A 24,003-nucleotide genomic window follows, 5' to 3' on the forward strand; every position below is an offset into this window, starting at 1 on the left:
TGCTTATTTTCCACAATAATTTGGAAATAAATTCATAAAAAATCCTACAATGTGATTTTCTGGATTTTTTTTCTCCTTTTGTCTGTCATAGTTGAAGTGTACCTATAATGAAAATTACAGGCCTCTCATATTTTTAAGTGGGAGAACTTGCACAATTGGTGGCTGACTAAATACTTTTTTGCCGCACTGTATAAACTTTATCGGGAGGAAGGATGTTTGACATGCTTTTTACTTTTTACATTTAAATCATGATGAAAGTGGACATTTTAGGACCCCTTTTTAGACCTATATATGCCTCCTGTAAAACCTTATTATCCTTGAACTGTACATGATACAGACAACAAATTGGTTCATTATACTCCTTATAGAGGCTCTAACAAATGGAGAATGTCTAGATTATGAAATACACATTTTCACATTCATTCATTCAATATAAAAAACATGCATATGAATATCTCAAAAGTACCCTTTACAAGTACATGACATTTCCAGTGGGTTCTCTGCTAATTCTGAAGTTATGATACATTTTATGAGCACCGCCAACACAGTGAATGGGAAAATGGATTGAAAGGGCTGTGATTTAATGACCTATAATGTACATTTCTACATATAAAATTGATCATATCTACAAAAGTACCAGAGAGCTCTCTCTGGAAATTTGACATTTTTGACAAGTACATTGTTCTAAACAATATGTTTTAAAAAATAAGCAAAATCAAAAAGGGTACTTTTGAGATATTTATATTTTATGTTGAATAAATGAATGTGATTTTTTTTTTCAGAATCTAGGGGCGGCATGTAACCTAGTGGTAGAGCGTTGGGACAGTTACCGAAAGGTTGCAGGTTCGAATCCCCAAGCTGACAAGGTACAAATCTCTCCTTCTGCCCCTGAACGAGGCAGTTCCCCGGTAGGCCGTCCTTGTAAATAAGAATTTGTTCTTAACTGACTTGCCTAGTTAAATAAAGGTTACACACATATTCCACATTTGAGATAACACTATAAGAAGTATAATGACAGCAAGATGTTGTCTGTATCATGTACAGATCATAAGGTCTTACAGGAGGCATGTATAGGTCTAAAAAAGGGCCTAAAATTGGCAATTTTCTAGAAAATGGTTTGTGGTACAAATGTTAAAAGCATGTCCTGCATCCTTCCTCCCAATTAAGTTTCTATGTGAGAATTGACAGAACAATCAGATCGTTGGGAAAAAAATTCCGCCTAAGCTGGCTTGGAATCGCCCAACTATGGCCACACACATTCAACTGAGGACAACAGACAGACGTGTAGTTCTGTTCTGAGCAGGAATGTTAAGAAAGTCTATAAATAAAATGAATGATCCACGCCACAACACTAAGCATTTCATACTGACAACTCAGCAGACAGGACAGTCTTGAGGTGAGGGCATACAAAATAACGGCAGCTTTGTGGCAGTATAGCAAGAGCAACCATGTGATTCAACATTCCACAGAGATTGATTTAATGTATATGAAGGCCAAATGCCACAGACCAATAGGCCAGTGAAAACATTGAAACCTGCAGCCTAGTAATTGCACTGAGCAACAGAGGATTGAGTTATATAGGAATGAATTCACAGGATTCTTCCAACATATTCACCTCAGTCATCCAAGCAGGACGTATTCCGACAACATTCTGAGAGAAAAGAGCAACCCTCCATTTTGTACTTTGAAGTGTTAAAACATTAACTTAATGGTGGCAGCAGACTCTGTAAACATGAGTCATAGTGTGCATGGTTAGTGACAGTAGGCCAACTGCATGTGTTGTAGACTAGAGGTATAAAACTCAACTTTTTCCAAGGCAGACAGAGATAGTGTTAGCCTACATTTTGTCCCTTTCCACAGAGTCAGTGTAATGTTGTGAAATAAAGTGTTTCTCTGTGTAAACAAACCCTTGACTCAGGGCCCAGCGCCATGGAAACCAGTGAACATACCCAGCTAGGAACCAGCAGCTACCTGACAAACCTGTCTGATCGCTTTGAGACTCCTGTGTGAAAAATCACAAACTAACTAACTATCACACACACACACACACAAAGCAACTGTCATCTCCATGGAATAGCTAAGCTAACACAAACCAACAAGTGTTCCTTAGACATAAAGGCAAAAGAGGCACACTGTGTGAAGTATAGCCGACACATAAAGCACAATTAGCCAGAAGATCCGACCTGCTTACTTATAGCTGCACTAGGGCTCGGACAGCACGACCGTGTAGATCAGGACACCGTGGAGCCGGCTTGGAAAATGTACTTCAATCCAGGGGTGAGAAACGAGTTGTTTTCCTAGTTGTGCTATTATCCCAACTGTTACAAGATTGAATAACTGCTACTTTTCCAGAACGCTTCCCTTTCCTCCTCATGCTACGTAGCAGAAGCCACGTGCGTTGAACAACAAAGGATAGTCAGCCTACGTCATCACGCTGTTATAATGTCAAAATAAAAGTTGTGTGGGGAATGGCTTTGTATATGTCAAACTCTCCCAAAACTATGGCTGTACCATAATATAATTCATTGGTAATAATTTATTGATAATTGGCTATGTCAATGTTGTCAAGAGTGCATTAACAAAGGCAAAATTGTTGGAACAAATAAATAAATTATTGAAAGACAAACACAACAACTTTCTAGTGTGTGGCCGTTTATTGCCTTTGTTAATCCACCCTTGACATCAATGACATGGACTACCAATTAATTATTGTACTTCAGAAAAGCATCCATAGTTCTGGTAAAGTTTGACCTTATGGTCCTTTCAAAACAACTTGGAACTCTAGAAAGATGCCCGAGTTTCCGACTTGGAATTCCAGTTGGATGACCACTCCAAAAACATTTCTGAGTTCCCAGTTGTCTTGAACGCAGTGAATTCTGAAATGTCACAATTTCCAGTGTTTTTGAATGTGGCAATATAATAAACCATTCCCCACCCGCAACTTTAAATTTTTTGTTTGTTATTTATTTATTTATTTACATTTTACCCCCTTTTCTCCCCAATTTTGTGGTATCCAGTTGTTAGTAGTTACTATCTTGTCTCATCGCTACAACTCCCGTACGGGCTTCGGAGAGACGACGGTCGAAAGCGATGCGTCCCCCGAAACACAACCCAACCAAGCCGCACTGCTTCTTAACACAGCGCGCATCCAACCCGGAAGCCAGCCGCACCAATATGTCGGAGGAAACACTGTGCACCTGGCGACCTGGTTAGCCCGACCCGACACAGGAGTTGCTGGTGCGCGATGAGACATGGATATCCCAACCCGGCCAAACCCTCCGTAACCTGGAACGCTAGGCCAATTGTACGTCGCTCCATGGACCACCCGGTCGCGGCCGGCTGCGACAGAGCCTGGGCGCGAACCCAGAGTCTCTGGTGGCACAGCTAGCACTGCGATGCAGTGCCCTAGACCACTGCGCCACCCAGGAAGCCCTCCGCAACTTTTGTTTTGACATTTCCACAGCTCGATGACGTAGTTTGCACGGAGCCCGATTGGCTGACTATCGTTTGATGATCAACTTACATTCTAGCACTATTTCAAAATGGATGATGTGGCTTCTGCTACCTAGCATGGGGACGAAAAGGGCAGTCGTTCAAACTTCCCGGTGTAACAGTTGAGTTAATGGGACAATTTTGAGTGCACTGCATTTCTTATCCCTATATTGAGGTAGGTTTTCTGAGCCATATCTCACGCTAACTCCCCAGTGTCTTCATCGACACAGTCATGCTGTCTGACCCTAGCACAGCTGTAAGCAAGCGGGCCGGTTCTGCTGGCTAAAAGCATAATGTCATGATCCACGGTCCATATGCCTTTCCCCTATTCCCCCTGCCCTATTTAGTGCTGGGTTCCCTATTTAGTGCTAAACTAAGTCTAACTGAATGAGAGCCACTGAACGTCTCATTAGAGTCCCTGTAGAGTAGACTGTGTCAATCTGTTCTCCACTTTCTCTCCCCAGAGACAGACTATGCTAGGCAGGCTAGCGTTCAGCGGGCTGCCTGGTGGTTGAGCTGAGTTCATTCCTGTCAGTCAGTAAAAGGTTAACCTGACTGCAGCTCAAGGAAGAGGTTATGTTGGGTTGTGTCACCCCTCACATTCCTCTCACACAAAACCTCATGTTAGCACTGAACCCGCTGGCTATCGCACGCTCCTCTCCAAACCCCTAGCCAGCCAACATAGTCAAAGCTATTTAATCCCCTGTGAGCGGGAGAGAGAGAAAAAATGCAGAATAAAAGAGAATGGGTTTTTATTCAGACCTTCTGTGCAGTTTGGGGCTGGCAAGGCTCCCACATGCTCCTCACAGTCTAGGCTAAATCCAAGTACAACTCTCTCACCCCTCCCTCTACTAACTAGCCACCCATTTCCTCCTCTAGTGTCCCCCCACAGCCCGCCTCTTCCGCCCACAGCCAAGACCTCCCCACTTTAAATAGAGTTGACTTCCTGTTCACCTTTGACCCCCCCCACTAGATCCCACCCACTCCTGGCAGGCCTCCACTACCAGCAGGCAGATGAGGCCGGATGACTGGGGGAACAGAGAGAGACAGTCATAAAGAGAGAGATAGGCAGTCAGAAAGAGAGAGAGGCAGTCAGAAAGAGCTAGGGAGAGAAAGAGAGAGGCTATGTGCACACTGCCCACAAAATGAGGTAGAAACTGAGCTGCACTTCCTAACCTCCTGCCAAATGTATGACCATATTAGAGACACATTTTCCCTCAGATTACACAGAACTAAAAATAATTTGAAAACAAATACATTTTTGATAAACTCCCATATCTATTGGGTGAAATACCACAGTTTACAATCACAGCGGCAAGATTTGTGACCTGTTGCCACAAGAAAAGGGCAACCAATGAAGAATAAACACTATTGTAAATATAACCTATATTTATGTTTATTTATTTTCCCTTTTGTACTTTAACTATTGGCACATTATTACAACACTGTATATTGAGATAATATGACATTTAAAATGTATTTTTTCTTTTGGAACTTTTGGAGTGTAATGTTTACTGTCAATTTGTTATTGTTAATTTCACTTTTGATTATTATCTATTTCACTTGCTTCAGCAATGTAAACATATGTTTCCCATGCCAATAAAGCCCCTTAAATTGAACATTGAATTGAGAGATCAAGAGAGACTGATAGACCTACAGACCAGAGAGAGAGCCAGCCGCAGCCAGAGAAACAGCCAATCATATCTCAGCCTCATGGAGGGCAGGTTTCCCGTGGCAGGAACCCCTCCCCCTTCGGAGAGTAGAGCAGTGACTTGGTGTCAGGTTTCAAGGCTGACTGCAGCACTCTCTGCCTGGCTGGCTGGCTGGGAGTTACATAAACTTCACCCAGGAAGGTCAGGAAGCAACAAAGACACCCTCAGCTGAGTCGGCCTCACACACGCCCCCCCCCAGCAGCTCATCATCATGTTTTGCTTTTTTCCCTCACACTACACAGCTGATTCAAATAATCAAAGCTTGATGATGACTTGGTTATTTGAATCAGCGGTGTAGTGCTGGGGGCGAAAACCAAAACATGATGATGACTTGGTTATTTGAATCAGCGGTGTAGTGCTGGGGGCGAAAACCAAAACATGATGATGACTTGGTTATTTGAATCAGCGGTGTAGTGCTGGGGGCGAAAACCAAAACATGATGATGACTTGGTTATTTGAATCAGCGGTGTAGTGCTGGGGGCGAAAACCAAAACATGATGATGACTTGGTTATTTGAATCAGCGGTGTAGTGCTGGGGGCAAAAACCCCAAAATACACCCGGGCAGTGCCCAGGACCGAGTTTGTGAAACCCTGGTCTATAAAATTGTCTCTATTTAGAAAAATACTGAATCGGGTTATTACTACCCTAAAGGGTTGTGCCTGTCCCATCGATAACCCTATGGCAGTGTGCTGTACATAGGCACACTGAGTACATCTTCGAACAGACCAAGCAAAGACTAATTCAAATTGCCTTGGTATGACCATATCCAACCAGGCCCTTTCATATCCAGCTCCAACACCCTTTATCATACTGCTGTCTTCACAATGACTGGGAACAAAGGCCCTCTGTCTAGAAGTCACTCTCTGTGTGACTAACAGTGAACAGAACCAGCCCATGTCACAGCCAAGCACTAGCTCCCAAGATCTAGGCCTACAACTGGCTGGAGACTAGGGATGGGTGGTATACCATATTTTATTATATACCGGTATTGATGCACGGACCGGTTTGGGTTTCTACTTTACCTTGTAAAGCTATATATTATTGTTTGGTTTGTTAAATGTGTTACGCCACTCCGCCGCGTGTAATAATGGCAGTTTACTCCGTTTGCTACTTGAGTCATCTCTCTCCCTCTCTCCTTCCACACACACCAAGGGGTCCAACTGGGGTCCACTAGGAAACACTGACCAACACTTTGGTTCCTCCCATGTGTCACAATAACCACTCCCTGGCTTTTTCATTTGTTGTTATGTCAAACAACACTGTTTTCAAAGTGCCCACTACATTCCAACATTCAAAAACCTCAAATATCGTCAAAAATGTGAAACACATTGTGAAATGATATTTTGGCCATATCGCCCAGCCCTACTTTATAGTACTGGGGTGAAAAAACATATTATCTATTAGTAGTGATAATGTGCAATGCAAAACATTTGCTTGCTATCTCGGCAAGAGGACCAGAGCAGCATTGATCATGGCTGGGCCTCAAGAACAAGACAGAATCCATCCAGGTCTCCATCATTAAAGACAGATGGAAATCCTAATTAGCCACATGCAGTGCAGGCTAGGGACAGACACAGTGCTTCATTTGTCAATCGGGAGATGCCGGAACAAAATGTGAGCGCGAGAGGGTGGTGATCTAGGGACCTCTGAGGTACCAGAACGCATTACAGAAAGAAGAAAATCACTTATAGTAAAGCATTGCATGCATATCACCACATTTGCGTAGTGGTATAGATCAGTAGAGTAGAAGCACTTACAGAAGAAGTTGCACACATGGATAACATTTTTAGTGGCCTAGGATCTGGGAATAAAATGTACTTTTATAAACGCATTTCATGCAATTCTACATCATTTTATGTGACTGATTTTGGCAGAATATTTTTAATGCCGCATTCAAAACATGGGAACTCGGGACTGGGAAATCTCTGACTTCTGACTTCAGTGTGTTCAAGACAACTGGGAACTCGGGGAAAAAACAAGCTCCGAATGGGAAAATTTGATTTGAAAGGTCATCCAACTCGGAATTCCAAGTTGGGAACTCAGGCCTCTTTCTAGACCTCTTTTTCCCCCAGAGTTCCCAGTTGTCATGAAAGCACCATAATACCGCACAAATGACAGAAATGACAGGCTACTTTGACACTGACAAACTGAAATCAATAAAAATGACCTTGTCTTGAATCCATCAATAGTCCAGGCCTAGGTGTGTGGAGACACATATTGTAGGTTATAATGTGAGACAGAAATTATAGTCCTAAAAATGCTTTCCCGTTTCACTGACTCACCCAATGATGCGCAGCTCACTGGCTGGTGATGGCCGATGCGCTCGTGCCAAAAGCCTCTCTCTCTTGTTTTACTTTGTAAACAATAGGTCTATTTGGAGTCTTCTCTTTTCAGCAGTAGCCATTTGCTTTCCAATCTGTGTTTTCCAGCGATTCTATTTGAAGTATTGCAAAAGGCATTTTTTTGTCTGCATGCTGTTTATTAACTGACCGATTTCCCATTCAAACTGTAGGCTATGCCTTGTTATTGGGCTACATATCACAGTTAGGCACATTTTTTTTTAAAGACGCTGATGTTCCTCTGTGGCTAAATGATATGCTTTCTCATGGTGTACTAGGCTATTCTGAATGATTTCATTTCTTTCTGAACAGACAGCAGTAACTCTATAACTTTGGCAAATGTATTTAAATGTATCAGAGGTGCTGCACCTCCTCCAGAACCCTTCGCACAGCTATGATTCTATAAGGAAATAAATGATGAAGTGCAACACTGGAGAGATCAGCGTTGCAGGCTCATTCATGCCTATCAGAGCAGAGAGGGAGAGAGATCATAGAAAGTGAATCTCGCTCCAGTTCTGTGAGACACAGGCGCGCATCTCACACAGGTTCTGTGAGACACAGGCGCGCATCTCACACAGGCACAACCACGCGTTGTTCTCTTATTCACATTTTTACATTGCAAAAAGTGAAAATAATTTTTCATCCCATGAGAGGTGCCGGATGTTTCGTTCCGGGACATATTTGTCCGGATCCGGTACCTCTCATGGGATGAAAAATTATTTTCACTTTTTGCAATGTAAAAATGTGAATAAGAGAACAACACCTCTCCTTTTTGGACTATTTCGTTGGATTATGGTTTGCATATTAATCGCTGGGCCATGACAAACACAGGGCCATGGGGTGAGACAGGGCCAGACACAGGACCAGGGAGTGAGACAGGGACAGACACAGGATCAGGGAGTGAGACAGGGACAGACACAGGACCGGTAGTGAGACAGGGACAGACACAGGATCAGGGAGTGAGACAGGGCCAGACACAGGGAGTGAGACAGGGCCAGACACAGGGAGTGAGACAGGGCCAGACACAGGGAGTGAGACAGGGCCAGACACAGGGAGTGAGACAGGGCCAGAGACGGGACCAGGGAGTGAGACAGGGCCAGACACAGGACCAGGGAGTGAGACAGGGCCAGAGACGGGACCAGGGAGTGAGACAGGGCCAGAGACGGGACCAGGGAGTGAGACAGGGCCAGAGACGGGACCAGGGAGTGAGACAGGGCCAGAGACGGGACCAGGGAGTGAGACAGGGCCAGAGACGGGACCAGGGAGTGAGACAGGGCCAGACACAGGACCAGGGAGTGAGACAGGGCCAGAGACGGGACCAGGGAGTGAGACAGGGCCAGAGACAGGGAGTGAGACAGGGCCAGACACAGGACCGGTAGTGAGACAGGGCCAGGCACAGGGAGTGAGACAGGGCCAGAGACGGGACCAGGGAGTGAGACAGGGCCAGACACAGGGAGTAAGACAGGGCCAGACGCGGGACCAGGGAGTGAGACAGGGCCAGACACAGGACCAGGGAGTGAGACAGGGCCAGACACAGGGAGTGAGACAGGGCCAGAGACGGGACCAGGGAGTGAGACAGGGCCAGACACAGGGAGTGAGACAGGGCCAGACACAGGACCAGGGAGTGAGACAGGGCCAGAGACGGGACCAGGGAGTGAGACAGGGCCAGACACAGGGAGTGAGACAGGGCCAGACACAGGACCAGGGAGTGAGACAGGGCCAGAGACGGGACCAGGGAGTGAGACAGGGCCAGAGACGGGACCAGGGAGTGAGATAGGGCCAGAGACGGGACCAGGGAGTGAGACAGGGCCAGAGACGGGACCAGGGAGTGAGACAGGGCCAGAGACGGGACCAGGGAGTGAGACAGGGCCAGAGACAGGCAGTGAGACATGGCCAGACACAGGGACCAGGGAGTGAGACAGGGCCAGAGACGGGACCAGGGAGTGAGACAGGGCCAGAGACGGGACCAGGGAGTGAGACAGGGCCAGAGACAGGACCAGGGAGTGAGACAGGGCCAGAGACGGGACCAGGGAGTGAGACAGGGCCAGACACAGGGAGTAAGGCAGGGCCAGACGCGGGACCAGGGAGTGAGACAGGGCCAGACACAGGACCAGGGAGTGAGACAGGGCCAGACACAGGGAGTGAGACAGGGCCAGAGACGGGACCAGGGAGTGAGACAGGGCCAGACACAGGGAGTGAGACAGGGCCAGACACAGGACCAGGGAGTGAGACAGGGCAAGACACCGAGAGTGAGACAGGGCCAGAGACGGGACCAGGGAGTGAGACAGGGCCAGAGACGGGACCAGGGAGTGAGACAGGGCCAGAGACGGGACCAGGGAGTGAGACAGGGCCAGACACAGGGAGTGAGACAGGGCCAGAGACGGGACCAGGGAGTGAGACAGGGCCAGAGACGGGACCAGGGAGTGAGACAGGGCCAGAGACGGACCAGAGAGTGAGACAGGACCAGAGACAGGCAGTGAGACAGGGCCAAAGACAGGCAGTGAGACTAGGACAGGGGGGTGGGCACCACTCTATCCCCTGATGCCCTGCCTGTTCAGCAAACACACTATCTGTTGGCTCTTCACACACCAGTGGATATGAATAGAGCAGTCTACCCATAAGCATCAACACATGGGTGGATGTTGACACAGACTGTAGGGAAGCTGGGCCTGTTCGCTGGTGTTCCATGTCCCATTTCAATTAGCGGATGGACAAATTGGCTGCTGGGTCAAAACACCAGTCTGTGTTTGAGTATTTCTACTTGCACATCGTCATCTATCACTCCAGTGTTAATGCTAAATTGTAATAATTTCGCCTCTATGGCCTATTTATTGCCTTACTTCCCTAATCTTACTACATTTGCACACAGTGTTCATAGACTTTTCTATTTTTTTTCTATTGGGTTATTGTCTGTAGGTTTGTTTATTGGCCATGTCGCAGTTGTAAATGAGAACTTGTTCTCAACTGGCCTACCTGGTTAAATAAAGGTCAAATAAAATAAAAATTCTGCCTACCTGTTAGTCTAAGTGGTAGAGTTGAGAGAAGCAGAGCTATGCTGTAGAGACGGGGTAAAGACCTAGTGACTTGTGAATCACCACTCACCACAGAGTAGCTGTGTGTGTGTGTGTGTGTGTGTGTGTGTGTGTGTGTGTGTGTGTGTGTGTGTGTGTGCGCACTTGTTTACAGTTTACAGAGCCAGTCAGAGATAGTTCTGATGAGTGCTGAGCTGCATGTGCCAGAACCAGGGCCATGGAAAGGAACTAACACACTGTGCTGCTGCTGATCAGACATGGGTTCAAACACCATTTGAAGTCTTTAGCCTGCCTCGAGTTCCAGATGGGTGGGGTTAGTAGTTTTGGGACTATTCTATTGGTTCCATTAATCAAGCAAAGTTTAAGTATTTGACATAATATCAAATAGTATTTGAACCCAGGTCTGACATACAGTACAGACTGCTGCTGACGGTCCTCTTTGCCTGGCTGTCTGCGTCACTGTGGAGCCAGGCTAAGAGAGGTGTGTGGATGGATGTTGCTATGCTACTGGCCAGCTCTGCCCCAGGATCCGCCTTGTGCCTGTCAGAGCCAGAGCAGCACACTAATGCACTCTCTACCTCTCTCTGTGTCTGTCATTAGCCTCCCTCCTTCTCTCTTCGCTCTCTCCTTCCCAAGCTGTCCCTCACTCACTCTCTCTCTCCATCTCTATCCCCTCTCCCTCACTACTCCCTCTGTCCATCTCTATCCCCTCTCCCTCCTCACTCACTCACTCAATCCATCTCTATCCGCTCTCCCTCCTCCTCTCTCACTCACTCCCTCTGTCCATCTCTATCCTCTCTCCCCCTCCTCTCCCTCAAAGACACACACACAGAGAAAACCACAACAGCAACCACCCCCACACTCTATCTAGCCATGAAGTGAGTGCAGTGCGCAGCAGCAAGACAGACAGTCAGGCAGTGTCTCTAGCCTCTAGCCTGCCCTGACCCACATCTATAGCCTTGAGTACGCTTAGTTACTGTAAGTCCTAGAGACACTGCTGCCACTATTAATCAGGCCCTGGGACACAGCTAAGCTACTGTAATTACCTGTTGTCTATCTATGTCCCAAAATGGCACCCTATTCTCTATTTAGTGCACTACTTTTGACCAGGGCTTTGGTCAAATATAGGGAAAAGGGTGTCATTTGGGACACAATACTGGAAGGATAGCTAGAATAGGCTGTATTATTATAATTTAAAGGAGGTCTGAGCCTCCTTCCCCTCCCTCACTCCACCTCCCCCCTGATTGTAGGTGCACCAAATATGCTCATGCTCTTCCAGGGCTAGTTAAACATTACATGGGTGGGTGGCTGGCTGGCGTCTGGCTGCTGAGAGGAGTGAAAGCATGGCAAGGCTCTCTCTAGTCTCTCCGTCAGTGCAAGAGATTTATCCATTAATGTAGCTGTCACAAATACATGTCTCACTGTCAATTCTTACCATTAATTTCCAACATAGTTGGAACTGACTAGATAAAACAACCTGGATAAGATGCAGATATAGATTTAAATGGGAATGAAATGAGAAATAATTTGATATTTGACAATTCGCTTCATCAATCCCCTCCTGCCCATGTGGTCAAGGGGAAGGACAACTATTAGCACCAACAACCACAACTATTCTATACATCTGCAATGTGTATTTCTTCCCCTGTAGTAATACATTAAAGCTGCAAAATGTAACTTTTTGAATGACCTGACCAAATTCACATAGAAATGTGACATAGATCTGTCATTCTCAATGAAAGCAAGAAGTCGTAGATCTGTTCTATGTGGGCTATTTCTAAGTTTCATTTTTGCGTCTTTTACTTACGTTTTTGTACACCAGCTTCAAACAGCTGAAAATACAATATTTTGGGTTATGGGAAATATATTTCACAGTGGTTTAGATGGTAGAGTGACTATACTTGCTTGTTTTGTCACATAAACTGAAATTAGAATTGTAGCAACCAGGAAATGGCGGAGCGATTTCTGCATAGTGCATCTTTAAATAGATGAATGAAGGAGAACTCTGCAGAATCTGGATAACTAGGCATTTCATCCATATCATCCTTTCTGAGTCTGTCAGCACATGTCAGCCTAGCCAGCCTCAGACTGAAAGCAAGTGTTAATGGCCCAATGGGTTTACCTGTATCTTGTAGTCCATGGATATGGAGATCCTGTCTTCCTCCTTCATCTCTTCTTCCTCCTCTCCCTTTCCATTCCTCTCTCCATCCCCACCATTGGTCCAGGAACAGTTGGAGTCGTGGTGGTCGTGCTGACTGAGGGCAGCCTCCAGCTGAGGCAGCAGCTCATCAGCCAGCAGGTCCGGAGCCTCCAGGCCCTCAAAGCCCCCTCCTTGGGCCTCCACCTCCCCTTGCAGCCCTGCCAGGCTAACCTCTAGAGACACGTAGCCGTTAGTGGTAGTGGTGCTGGACGGAGGTCTGGTAACTTCCAAGTTAGATCCACAGTTCTGGGGCTGGTGCTGGTCTGGAACGAGCTGGCTGACTGCACTGGGGTAGCAGCTCATGGCCTGGCCAAACATCTCAGATGAGTCGTAGTTCCCTAAGGTCTGCCTGGAGCAGCGCAGAGCCCGGAAGGGACATTCGTCCTCAGCCTGGCTGACTGGGACCTGTTTGGGCTGATGATGCTGAGTCATCCCTGGAGCAGACGAAAACGCACATCCAGCTCCCACGAGAGAGAGTTCAGGCACTGAGGAGGGCAGGGGAGTGGTGGTGGGGATCATGGACACTGGGGCTAAAGAGAGAGGCTGGCTCAGGCTGGAGATGCTAGGCTGTCCCTGGCCAGGGAAAGAGTACTGGGAGGGAGGGTAGGTGGTGGTAGAGCTCACTGAGCAGGAGGACAGGGTGTGAGCCATGGGGGAGCAGGTCTGCATGGAGAAGGACATGCTAGAGTCCTCTGGCCCTACCCCAGGAAAGGCCCCCTGCACCAGCTGGTAGCCACCCTGCTGTGGTGGGGTTCCAGCTAGCGAGGCATTGGGGGTTTCTACATTAGCTGTGGCCAGAGCCCCTGAGTTAGGCACAGCCCTGGAGTGGAACTGGGTCCCCCCGGTGGTAAGCTGCTGGTTGTGGGATGCTGGCTGTTGGTTGGTCTGGTGGAAGGGGAAGCTGTGGTGCTGCTGGGGCAGAGACTGAGGGTTCACCACCTGTTGATGAAGGTGCTGCTGCTGCCGCTGGTTCAGAAGCTGGTGTTGCTGCTGTAAATGCTGCACTTGTTGTTGCTGAAGTTGTTGTTGACAAGGGTGGTGCTGCTGCTGTGGGTGTTGGAGGTGATGCTGTTGGTTGTGGAGTTGCTGCTGCTGCTGTTGTTGATGTAGTTGTTGTTGTTGCTGGGGCACTGAGTGGTAGAGGTTCCCGTTCTGGTCCTGGTTGCCCCACATGGGGCTGCTGTTGGAAAACAACGCGTTGGATTGGGGTGCCTGACCAATTGAGCGTCCATGGAACTGGGTATGCTGTGCTGCTATCATCCCTCCACCACCCACACCCTCAGAGCCAGCGAAGGGCTTTCCCATGGAGTTCTGGGCCTTCATGCCTGGAAAATTCCCCATCTGCTGCCCATAAGCCATGCTCTGTTGCGTGGAGGAGGGCATGGAGGTGGGTATCATCCCGGGGTGTTTCCCTGCCCCCATCGGCTCCACCTGTAGGGGCTCAAAGCCTGCGCTGAGGTTGAGCTCATCCACCAGCGAGGGTCCAGGGGGGAAGCCCTCCTCAGCCAACCCGTCCAGCCCTCCCACAAACAGGTTGGGGTCATCAAAGAAGTCCATGATGGGATCTGTCATGGCCCAGGGGCCAGGGTCAGTCTTCAGGAGACCAGTCCCCCACGTTGGACCTCTGCTGGGTTCTAGCTGGTGCTGAGGAGCGCCACGTGTTACTGAGCTACAGTATGTCCATCACAGACTGGCTCTGGAGAGAAAAACTAAGACAAAACCTCAAGTCAGATTTAACAGAGAGAAGAAAAACATGCATCTTTAAACATGTCTCGTTCATACTGAGCTGTGTGTGGGCTGCACACTAAAGAGATTTTCAGTTGTCAAATAGATTTTCCGCAATTTAGCCTGTCTCTTTTTGATGTTCATCCTGTGTTTTTCAAATCAATAAACTTCTAGTTGTTTTCAATATCTCCATACACCTCTACCTCATATACACTACAATAAGCAATTTATTACCATAACAGACGCTCTCAGCCACGTAAACGTCATCAGTGAAAACAGCGGCTGCCAAAAAGCCAAGTAATGGCTAGGTCAGACAGGCCTGGGATAAATTTGGCACTGTCAATTATCTCTGGTTGGCAGCAGGTAGTTGTGTGGTAACGCATCTGATCTGATCTAAACTGAATCAACTGCCAGACAGACCAACAGCCAGGTGCCTCTAGTCTTCCTCGGTTCAAAGCCCCCTGATGCGATCAGCCTCAGCCCTGTGACTGTGCTATGGCTGCTATCTACTGAGCCGTCTGTCTGCTAGTAGCTACTGAATGTGTGGGAGGAAGGTGCAGACAGACAGATAGACAGCTGATGCTGTTTGTGTCAACAGCCAGGGAGGTTGGCTCAGGATGCATCTAGCCACAGACCAATGACCAATAGAAGATGAAGGAACACTTGTGTTAGACAAGACCTGCTGACTCATACTCACCACACACACTCACCTCACACTACAAACACTTTGACATGCCTTCCTGAATGTACAGTCATGGCTCTCACAAGTCTTCTGATACAGAGGGGGGGGCATACAACTGAGATCCAATGCTTCAACCACAACTCGTGAACCTCTGCTAAGGTTAAGTGGGGTAGTGGGTAGGCTTGGGCAGTATACCGTATATACCGTATACCGGGGTATTTGGAAATAGCCACGGGATGGGTTTTCAATACTATTAACTATTTGTTTCAAATTTTTCTATATATTTTAATATTTGTTGCTACTTTGAAAGTAAATACTTTCAGTCAACTCGGGCAATATGTTAGAAGATAAAGAGTTCTTCATTTCACTTGTCACATGATTTTCCATTATGAAGCTCACCGTAGTTCCCCAGAACAGTTGAGCAGTCACGTGTTGGTTTGTAAATGGCACAAAGCGGGAGCAGGTGAGTCCAGCAGTGTATTGACAGGGGTTGAGTTTTATATTGAAAGGCAAGTGTTTTTTTGCTTCAATAGAGTGCAACTATAGTTTTCCTTCACAGAAAATACATTACTGCAACACATTCGGCAGAATATAGCTTCATTTTCATCAGATGACAACAGAAGCGCAACGCTATTAGGCTGGCAGTCACACAAGTAGGCTAAATGAGCTTACAATGAACATGGAAGGTATTTTTTTGCAAAAACAATGCATGGCCATCATATTTCTGTTTATTATAGAAAGAATGTGGCTAGCTCATTTCCTAATGTTTTTCTTAAAGTTAATCTGGAGAAAAGTAGGCTGGCTACACTGAGAAAAGCACCACAGAAAAGTAGCTACATCAGAACACGGTCTGCTGATTGAACGCTCTTAGCGAATTCCCTTCCAGGTGGAGAAGTGCAACTGAAGCACAAAATGAGTCTGATGCCATGTAGAAATTATGGAGCATTTTAGATTTGCATTTACAAAATGAAGCAATATATTTCTTATGCATTTTATATTTTCTTCCTGCATGGAAAAGCAAAGAATTCTGCATTAACGTGACCCCTAAGTTTAACTTGATGGTTATCTAAGTAAGTGGCAAAATGAATTGAGGTGACATGGCATCCATCATGTTGTGTTGGCTTTCTGCCATGTTTGAAAAGTCAAAGGCCTTTGGATGAGTTATCTGTACAGCTGCCACTGCTGTCTTTTGATTTCCTTGTGTTTTTTTCTCCTCTCCGTTCTCGGCCTGTCTTCTTCCTCTAAGCAGAGCAAGCAGGCCTGTTGCCCTAGAGACTCCAGACTCCAGACAGATACAGCACGTACACATGCTGCTCCAGGGCCAGTACTGTTTATTGCACAATGTCTCTCGTTCACATTCGTTTGTAAATGTCCAAACTCACAAAAAATTACATTCAGTAGCTCTTACATATAGATGTATAACTTTATAGTTGGGCTGCCTGTCTTTGCAATATTATTATTTTTCCATTTGCGCTTGTAAGCATATTTAGCTAGCAGCCTCCATGGTAAAACCGTACATCTCGGGATGAGAGAAGGATGATATGAAGATATGAAAATCTGCATACTGCCCAGCCCTAGTTGTGGGGCTGTCCTTGGCTATGATGAAACCTTACTTTTTACTCATAGTTACAAAGGCCCAGTATGACACAAGCACACAACCAAGACAATACACAAGATTCATACAGGAAGCATCAAGACTTAACCCTAACTTTACTGTGTTACTGTGAATCATTAAGGTAGCCTTACTCATCTTCATAAATGACAGATGTTATGGAATGGAGGTTCAGCACAACATGGACAGCTATAGCAATTAGAACTGTGTTTAACAGCAGCACCAGATAGCAGGGGCCAGATCATATCCCATGCCCAGCTCTTGGCTATACTAGAGCTCTGTTCTCATGTGACTAGCAGCCAGCCCAGGAGTAGGAGAGTATTATTTTCTCTTGCAACACAGACCTACAGCTGAGGACAGGCTAGGCATGAAAAGAGAACTCCCGTCGCTCTCAGTCACTTAGCAGGGCTCCATTGTAACTGACAATGAGCAGAATGGCCAGGCCTAATTCTCCCAAACAGACAGGAAAATCTGATCACTCAATTAGAGGTAACATCAGACCAGAATCCTACCCGGGCCGCTCAACAAACTGAATGAGTAATCAGGGGTAGGTTAGGTAGCTTATCTGAGCCGCATAGAGTTTTTCCTGCTGCTGATTCTTCGTCTTGTATTAGTTGGGACCAATGATGAACTGTAGAACCTAAGCTATATGATGTACAATACAACCGGTTATAGGCTGTCTATGGTTGAGACTAGGGCTGTCCCAAACTAAATAAAAGCTTGGTAGACCGAAAGTCGTAATTTTAAAATGTGTATTTTTCCATATATAGACACACCCAATGTATTTTAATACAATCAACTATATATGCATTGAGTTTGTCTGATGCTTTAAGAGTAGTTTTTGATTAAATAAGACACAAATGACCCAAGAGGGAGCCAGAGATTAAGATAATCAGAAGAAGAAAAACTTAACCTGACCATCCTCCTCCCGCTCCTACTGGCTTTTGCAGATTCTGCAGCTACTCTCCTGAAGTTGCCGGTAATATGCTACACGAGTCAGTAACCTTTCTGAAGTGAAATGTAATTTTATCTTACAATTTCTACTGACCTGCATGCCAGTTATGTTTTTTTGATTACAAGATGGCGCCGGAGGAGATGGCCGCCGTTTTACGGTCTTCTAACAAATTGTGCTATTATGTGGGGGGTTTTCATGATATTTGTAAATTATTTTGTACATATTGTTTCTGCAACCGTATCTTACGGCAGAAAAGAGCTTCTGGATATCAGGACAGCGATCACTCAGCTAGGATTAGATTAGATTTATTCAACACCAACAACAACAACAAGCAGGACTCACACAATATTCTCCAAACACCGCACAGGGCAGACATCCCAATTATTCTCAAAAGGAAGCGACGCAGAGGACGAAGAGCCGGATGCCTCGTCCGGACCCGCAGAAGCCGAGTAGGAAAGCTGCCATTACCGTCAATATTACTCGCCAACGAGCAATCATTGGACAATAAACTAGACGAGGTACTATCACGAATATCCTACCAACGGGACATCAAAAACTGCAATATCCTATGTTTCACAGAATCGTGGCTGAATGAAGACATGGATATTCAGCTAGCGGGATACATGCTGCACCAGCAGGATAGAACAACACACTCTGGAAAGACGAGGGGGGGCGGTCTGTGCATATTTGTAAACAACAGCTGGTGCACGAAATCTAAGAAAGTCTCTAGATTTTGCTCGCCTGAAGATAGTATATTGTGATAAATTGCAGGCCACACTACTTGCCTAGAGAGTTCTCAGCTAAACTTTTCGTGGCTGTTTATTTACCACCACAAACAGATGATGGCACTAAGACCGCACTCAGTCAGCTGTATAAGGAAATAAGCAAACAGGAAACCACTCACCCAGAGGCGGCGCTCCTAGTGGCCGGAGACTTTAACTTCTTGAGTGCAGGTGGCAGGATTTTTGTTTTTGGCTAAAAAACGTACCCATTTGAAACTGCCTATTTCTCAGGCCCAGAAACTAGAATATGCATATACTTGTCAGATTAGGATAGAAAACACTCTAAAGTTTCCAAAACTGTCAAAATATTGTCTGTGAGTATAACAGAACTGATATTGCAGGCGAAAACCTGAGGAAAATCCAACAAGAAAGTGCAGTTTTTCCTGAAAGCTCTCTGTTCCATTGGATGCCTTGCCTCCATTTAAAGGGATATCAACCAGATTAATTTTCCTATGTTTTCCTCAAGGTGTCAACAGTGTTTAGACATAGTTTCAGGCTTTTATTTTGAACAATTTGTGAGAAAGATCACTATCAGTGGATAGCTGGGTGTTCGCAGAGTTTTGCTTGCGCAACAGAGTGGGGCAGCCATTGTCTCTCCCTCTCCTATTGAAAAGCTACAGTCCCAGTTGATATATTATTGATTATATATTTTAAAAACAACCTGAGGGTTGATTATAAAAAACGTTTGACATGTGGACATTACGGATACTATTGCGATGTAGTGACTGCTCGAGCCTGTGGATTTCTGAATATAACGCGCCAAACAAATGGAGGTATTTTGGATATAAAAATAATATTTTTGGAACAAAAGGAACATTTATTGTGTAACTGGGAGTCTCGTGAGTGCAAACATCCGAAGATCAAAGGTAAGCGATTTAATTGAATGCTTTTCTGACTTTCGTGACCAATCTACTTGGCTGCTAGCTGTTTGTAATATTTTGTCTACAGAGAGAGATGTTCTTACATAAACGCTTGTTATGCTTTCGCTGAAAAGCTGTATTGAAATCTGACACGCCAGGTGGATTAACAACAAGCTAAGCTGTGTTTTGCTATATTACACTTGTGATTTCATGAAAATGTAATATTTTTAGTAATTTAATTTTAATTTGGCGCGCTGCAATTCAGCGGGTGTTGATGAAAATGATCCCGCTAACGGGATGGGTGCGTCAAGAAGTTGATGTAGGGAAACTTAAATAAATTCTATCAAATCTCTATCAACATGTTAAATGTGCAAAATTCTAGATCACCCGTACTCCACACACAGAGATGTGAACAAAGCTCTCCCTCGCCCCCCATTTGGTAAATCTGACCACAACTCTATCCTCATGATTCCTGCTTACAAGCTAATATTAAAGCAGGAAGCACCAGTGACTCGGTCTATAAAAAAATGGTCAGATGAAGCAGATGCTAAACTACAGGACTGTTTTGCTATCACAGACTGGAACATGTTCCGGGATTCTTCCGATGACATTGAGGAATACATCACATCAGTCACTGGCTTTATCAATAAGTGCATTGAGGACGTCGTCCCCACAGTGACTGTACGTACAAACCCCAAACAGAAGCCATGGATGACAGGCAACATTCGCACTAAGCTAAAGGGTAGAGCTGCGGCTTTCAAGGTGCGGGACTCTAACCCAGAACCTTACAAGAAATCCCACTATGCCCTGCGATGAACCATCAAACAGGCAAAGCGTCAATACAGGGCTAAGATTGAATCATACTACACTGGCCCCGACGCTCGTCGGATGTGGCAGGGCTTGCAAACTATTACAGACTATAAAGGGAAGCACAGCCGCGAGCTGCCCAGTGACACGAGCCTACCAGACGAGCTAAATCACTTTTATGCTCGCTTCGAGGCAAGCAACACTGAGGCATGCATGAGAGCATTAACTGTTCCGGACGACTGTGTGATCACTCTCTCTGTAGCCGACGTGAGTAAGACCTTTAAACAGGTCAACATACACAAGGCTGAGGGGCCAGACGGATTACCAGGACGTGTTCTCCGGGCATGTGATTACCAACTGGCAGGTGTCTTCACTGACATTTTCAACATGTCCTGGTTGAGTCTGTAATACCAACATAATTCAAGCAGATCACCATAGCCGCTGTGCCCAAGAACAAAAAAGGCAACCTGCCTAAATGACTACAGACCCGTAGCACTCACGTCCGTAGCCATGAAGTGCTTTGAAAGGCTGGTAATGGCTCACATCAACACCATTATTTCAGAAACCCTAGACCCACTCCAATTTGCATACCGCCCAAACAGATCCACAGATGATGAAATCTCTATTGCACTCCACACTGCCCTTTCCCACATAGACAAAAGGAACACCTATGTGAGAATGCTATTCATTGACTACAGCTCAGCGTTCAAAACCATAGTATCCTCAAAGCTCATCACTAAGCTAAGGAACCTGGGACTAAACACCTCCCTCTGCAACTGGATCTTTGACTTCCTGACGGGCCGCCCCCAGGTGGTGAGGGTAGGTTGCAACACATCTGCCACGCTGATCCTCAACACTGGAGCTCCCCAGGGGTGCGTGCTCAGTCCTCTCCTGTACTCCCTGTTCACCCACGACTGCATGGCCAGGCACGACTCCAACACCATCATTAAGTTTGCAGACGACACAACAGTGGTAGGCCTAATCACCAACAATGACGAGACAGCCTATAGGGAAGAGGTCAGAGACATGGCCGGGTGGTGCCAGAATAACAACCTATCCCTCAACGTAACCAAGACTAAGGAGATGATTGTGAACTACAGGAAAAGGAGCACCGAGCACGTCCCCATTCTCATCGACAGGGCTGTAGTGGAGCAGGTTGAGAGCTTCAAATTCCTTGGTGTCCACATCAACAACAAACTAGAATGGTCCAAACACACCAAGACAGTCGTGAAGAGGGCACAACAAAGCCTATTCCCCCTCAGGAAACTAAAATGATTTGGAATGGGTCCAGAGATCCTCAAAAGGTTCTCCAGCTGCAACATCGAGAGCATCCTGACCGCTGGCATCACTGCCTGGTACGGCAATTGCTCGGCCTCTGACCGCAAGGCACTTCAGAGGGTAGTGCGTATGGCCCAGTACATCACTGGGGCAAAGCTGCCTGCCATCCTGGACCTCTACACCATGCGGTGTCAGAGGAAGGCCCTAACAATTGTCAAAGACCCCAGCCACCCCAGTCATAGACTGTTCTCTCTAATACCGCATGGCAAGCGGTACCGCAGTGCCAAGTCCAGGACAAAAAGGCTTCTCAACAGTTCTACCCCCAAGCCATAAGACTCCTGAACGGGTAACCAAATGGTTACCCGGACTATTAGCATTGTGTGTCCTCCCCCAACCCCTCTTTTACGCTGCTGCTATTCTCTGTTTATCTTATATGCATAGTCACTTTAACTATTCATTCAAGTACATGCTACCTCAATTGGCCCGACCAACCAGTGCTCCCGCACATTGGCTAACTGGGCTATCTGTATTGTGTCCCTCCACCTGCCAACCCCTCTTTTTACGCTACTGCTACTCTCTGTTCATCATATATGCATAGTCACTTTAACGATACCTACATGTACATACTACCTCAATAAGCCTGACTAACCAGTGTCTGTATATAGCCTTGCTACTCTTATTTTCAAATGTCTTTTTACTGTTGTTTTATTTCTTTACTTACCTACACACACACACACGCACCTTTTTTCGCACTATTGGTTAGAGCCTGTAAGTAAGCATTTCTTCCCACCAAGATGGTGTAGCAGTGAATACGTGTTTGTCCTCTCGTGTACTTTTGTATTTTTCGTATTTTTTGTATATATATATAATTCAATTTATTTTCAATCTCTTTTCGATTTTTAATTCGATTATACCTTCCGGTAACCTGCCTCACCCAATGTGATACGGAATCGCTATTATTTTAAATTTTAGAACACATTCAAGACCCTCCAGAAGCTAACCAGCTAATTAGCTATAAGTTATTTAAGTCATTGTTAGCCACTGCTAGCGGCTTTTACCTTCTGCACAAATACCAGCCCTGTTTTTAGTCTGGATAATACTCGCTAGTCTACCATTATCGGACTGTCTCTCCACAACAACGCCGGATTCCTGCCGGAATCCCTGGACCACTACTTCTGATCTTCACAGCTAGCTTGCAGCTAGCTAGCTCACAGCTTGCACTCACCGTGGTACCCAGTATCGAAGCTATCCCTGAGGCCCACCTCACGGCCTACTCAGCTGTTCACCCGAACTCCACTCATACACGACTAGAGCCCAATAGTCCACCGGATCCTTGCTGTAAACTCTGGACCTTGGCACCGGATCACCGCTGCTACTGATTGGATATAGTGGCTAACGCCACTGCCACGAAGCTAGCACCAGTTAGCCGTGAGCCAGGCACATCTCCCGGCTAGCAAACTATATTCCACAATACCTCTTTCGCCATCTGGCTTGGATTCTGTCGACACGGCGCCCCGCCGCACCACCACGACTGGTCTGCCGACGAATACTCCATCCACTGTGCCTTCATCCGGCCTCCGTCGGAGCAGACGCTCCTACTAGCCCAGGGCTACTAACTTTAAACGCCGTGTCGCTAGCGTAGTGGCGGCTTCCCTGTTCCATCTACTGTTGCCCCCTGGACACTATGATCACTTGGCTACATAGCTGATGCCTGCTGGCCTGTCCATTAATCACGGTAATCCATTCTGTTTATTTTATTTTTTTATCTGTCGGCCCCAGCCGCGAACTCAGGCTCTGTGTGTAGTTAATCCGACCCTCTCTGCCTAGTCATCGCCATTTTACCTGTTGTTGTTGTGTTAGCTGATTAGCTGTTGTTGTCTCACCTGTTGTTTTAGCTAGCTCTCCCAATCAACATCTGCGATTACTTTATGCCTCGCTGTATGTATCTCTCAAATGTCAATATGCCTTGTATACTGTTGTTCAGGTTAGTTATCGTTGTTCAGGTTAGTTATCATTGTTTTAGTTTACAATGGAGCCCCTAGTTCCACTCTTCATACCTCTGATACCTCCTTTGTCCCACCTCCCACACATGTGGTGACCTCACCCATTACAACCAGCATGTCCAGAGATACAACCTCTCTTATCATCACCCAGTGCCTGGGCTTACCTCCGCTGTACCCACACCCCACCATACCCCTGTCTGCGCATTATGCCCTGAATATACTCTACCACACCCAGAAATCTGATCCTTTTATTCTTTGTCCCCAACGCTCTAGGCAACCAGTTTTGATAGCCTTTAGCCGCACCCTCATCCTACTCCTCCTCTGTTCCGCGGGTGATGTGGAGGTAAACCTAGGCCCTGCATGTCCCCAGGCACCCTCATTTGTTGATTTCTGTGATCGAAAAAGCCTTGGTTTCATGCATGTCAACATCAAACCTAAGTTTGTTTTACTCACTGCTTTAGCACACTCTGCCAACCATGATGTCCTTGCTGTGTCTGAATCCTGGCTTAGGAAGGCCACCAAA

At 46.2% G+C, this 24,003-nt stretch overlaps 1 protein-coding gene across 6 annotated transcripts in view; it reads right to left on the minus strand.

Moving 5' to 3' along the window:
- Nucleotides 1-24,003, minus strand: part of LOC109874981 (chromodomain-helicase-DNA-binding protein 9) — a 119,563-nt gene that overhangs the window by 87,932 nt on the left and 7,628 nt on the right. For 5 of the 6 annotated variants that reach the window (XM_031814637.1, XM_031814665.1, XM_031814632.1 and 2 more), the window contains exon 2: nt 12,699-14,485. In XM_031814637.1, the coding sequence (XP_031670497.1) occupies nt 12,699-14,348 (1,650 nt within the window). In that variant the 5' untranslated portion in view covers nt 14,349-14,485. Of the gene's footprint in view, nt 1-2,191; nt 2,368-12,698; nt 14,486-24,003 lie in introns of those variants that run through there. The other variant, XM_031814681.1, reaches the window with a different exon arrangement.

The sequence above is a fragment of the Oncorhynchus kisutch genome, linkage group LG3 (genome assembly GCF_002021735.2).
Source record: "Oncorhynchus kisutch isolate 150728-3 linkage group LG3, Okis_V2, whole genome shotgun sequence".
Classification (NCBI taxonomy): domain Eukaryota; kingdom Metazoa; phylum Chordata; class Actinopteri; order Salmoniformes; family Salmonidae; genus Oncorhynchus; species Oncorhynchus kisutch.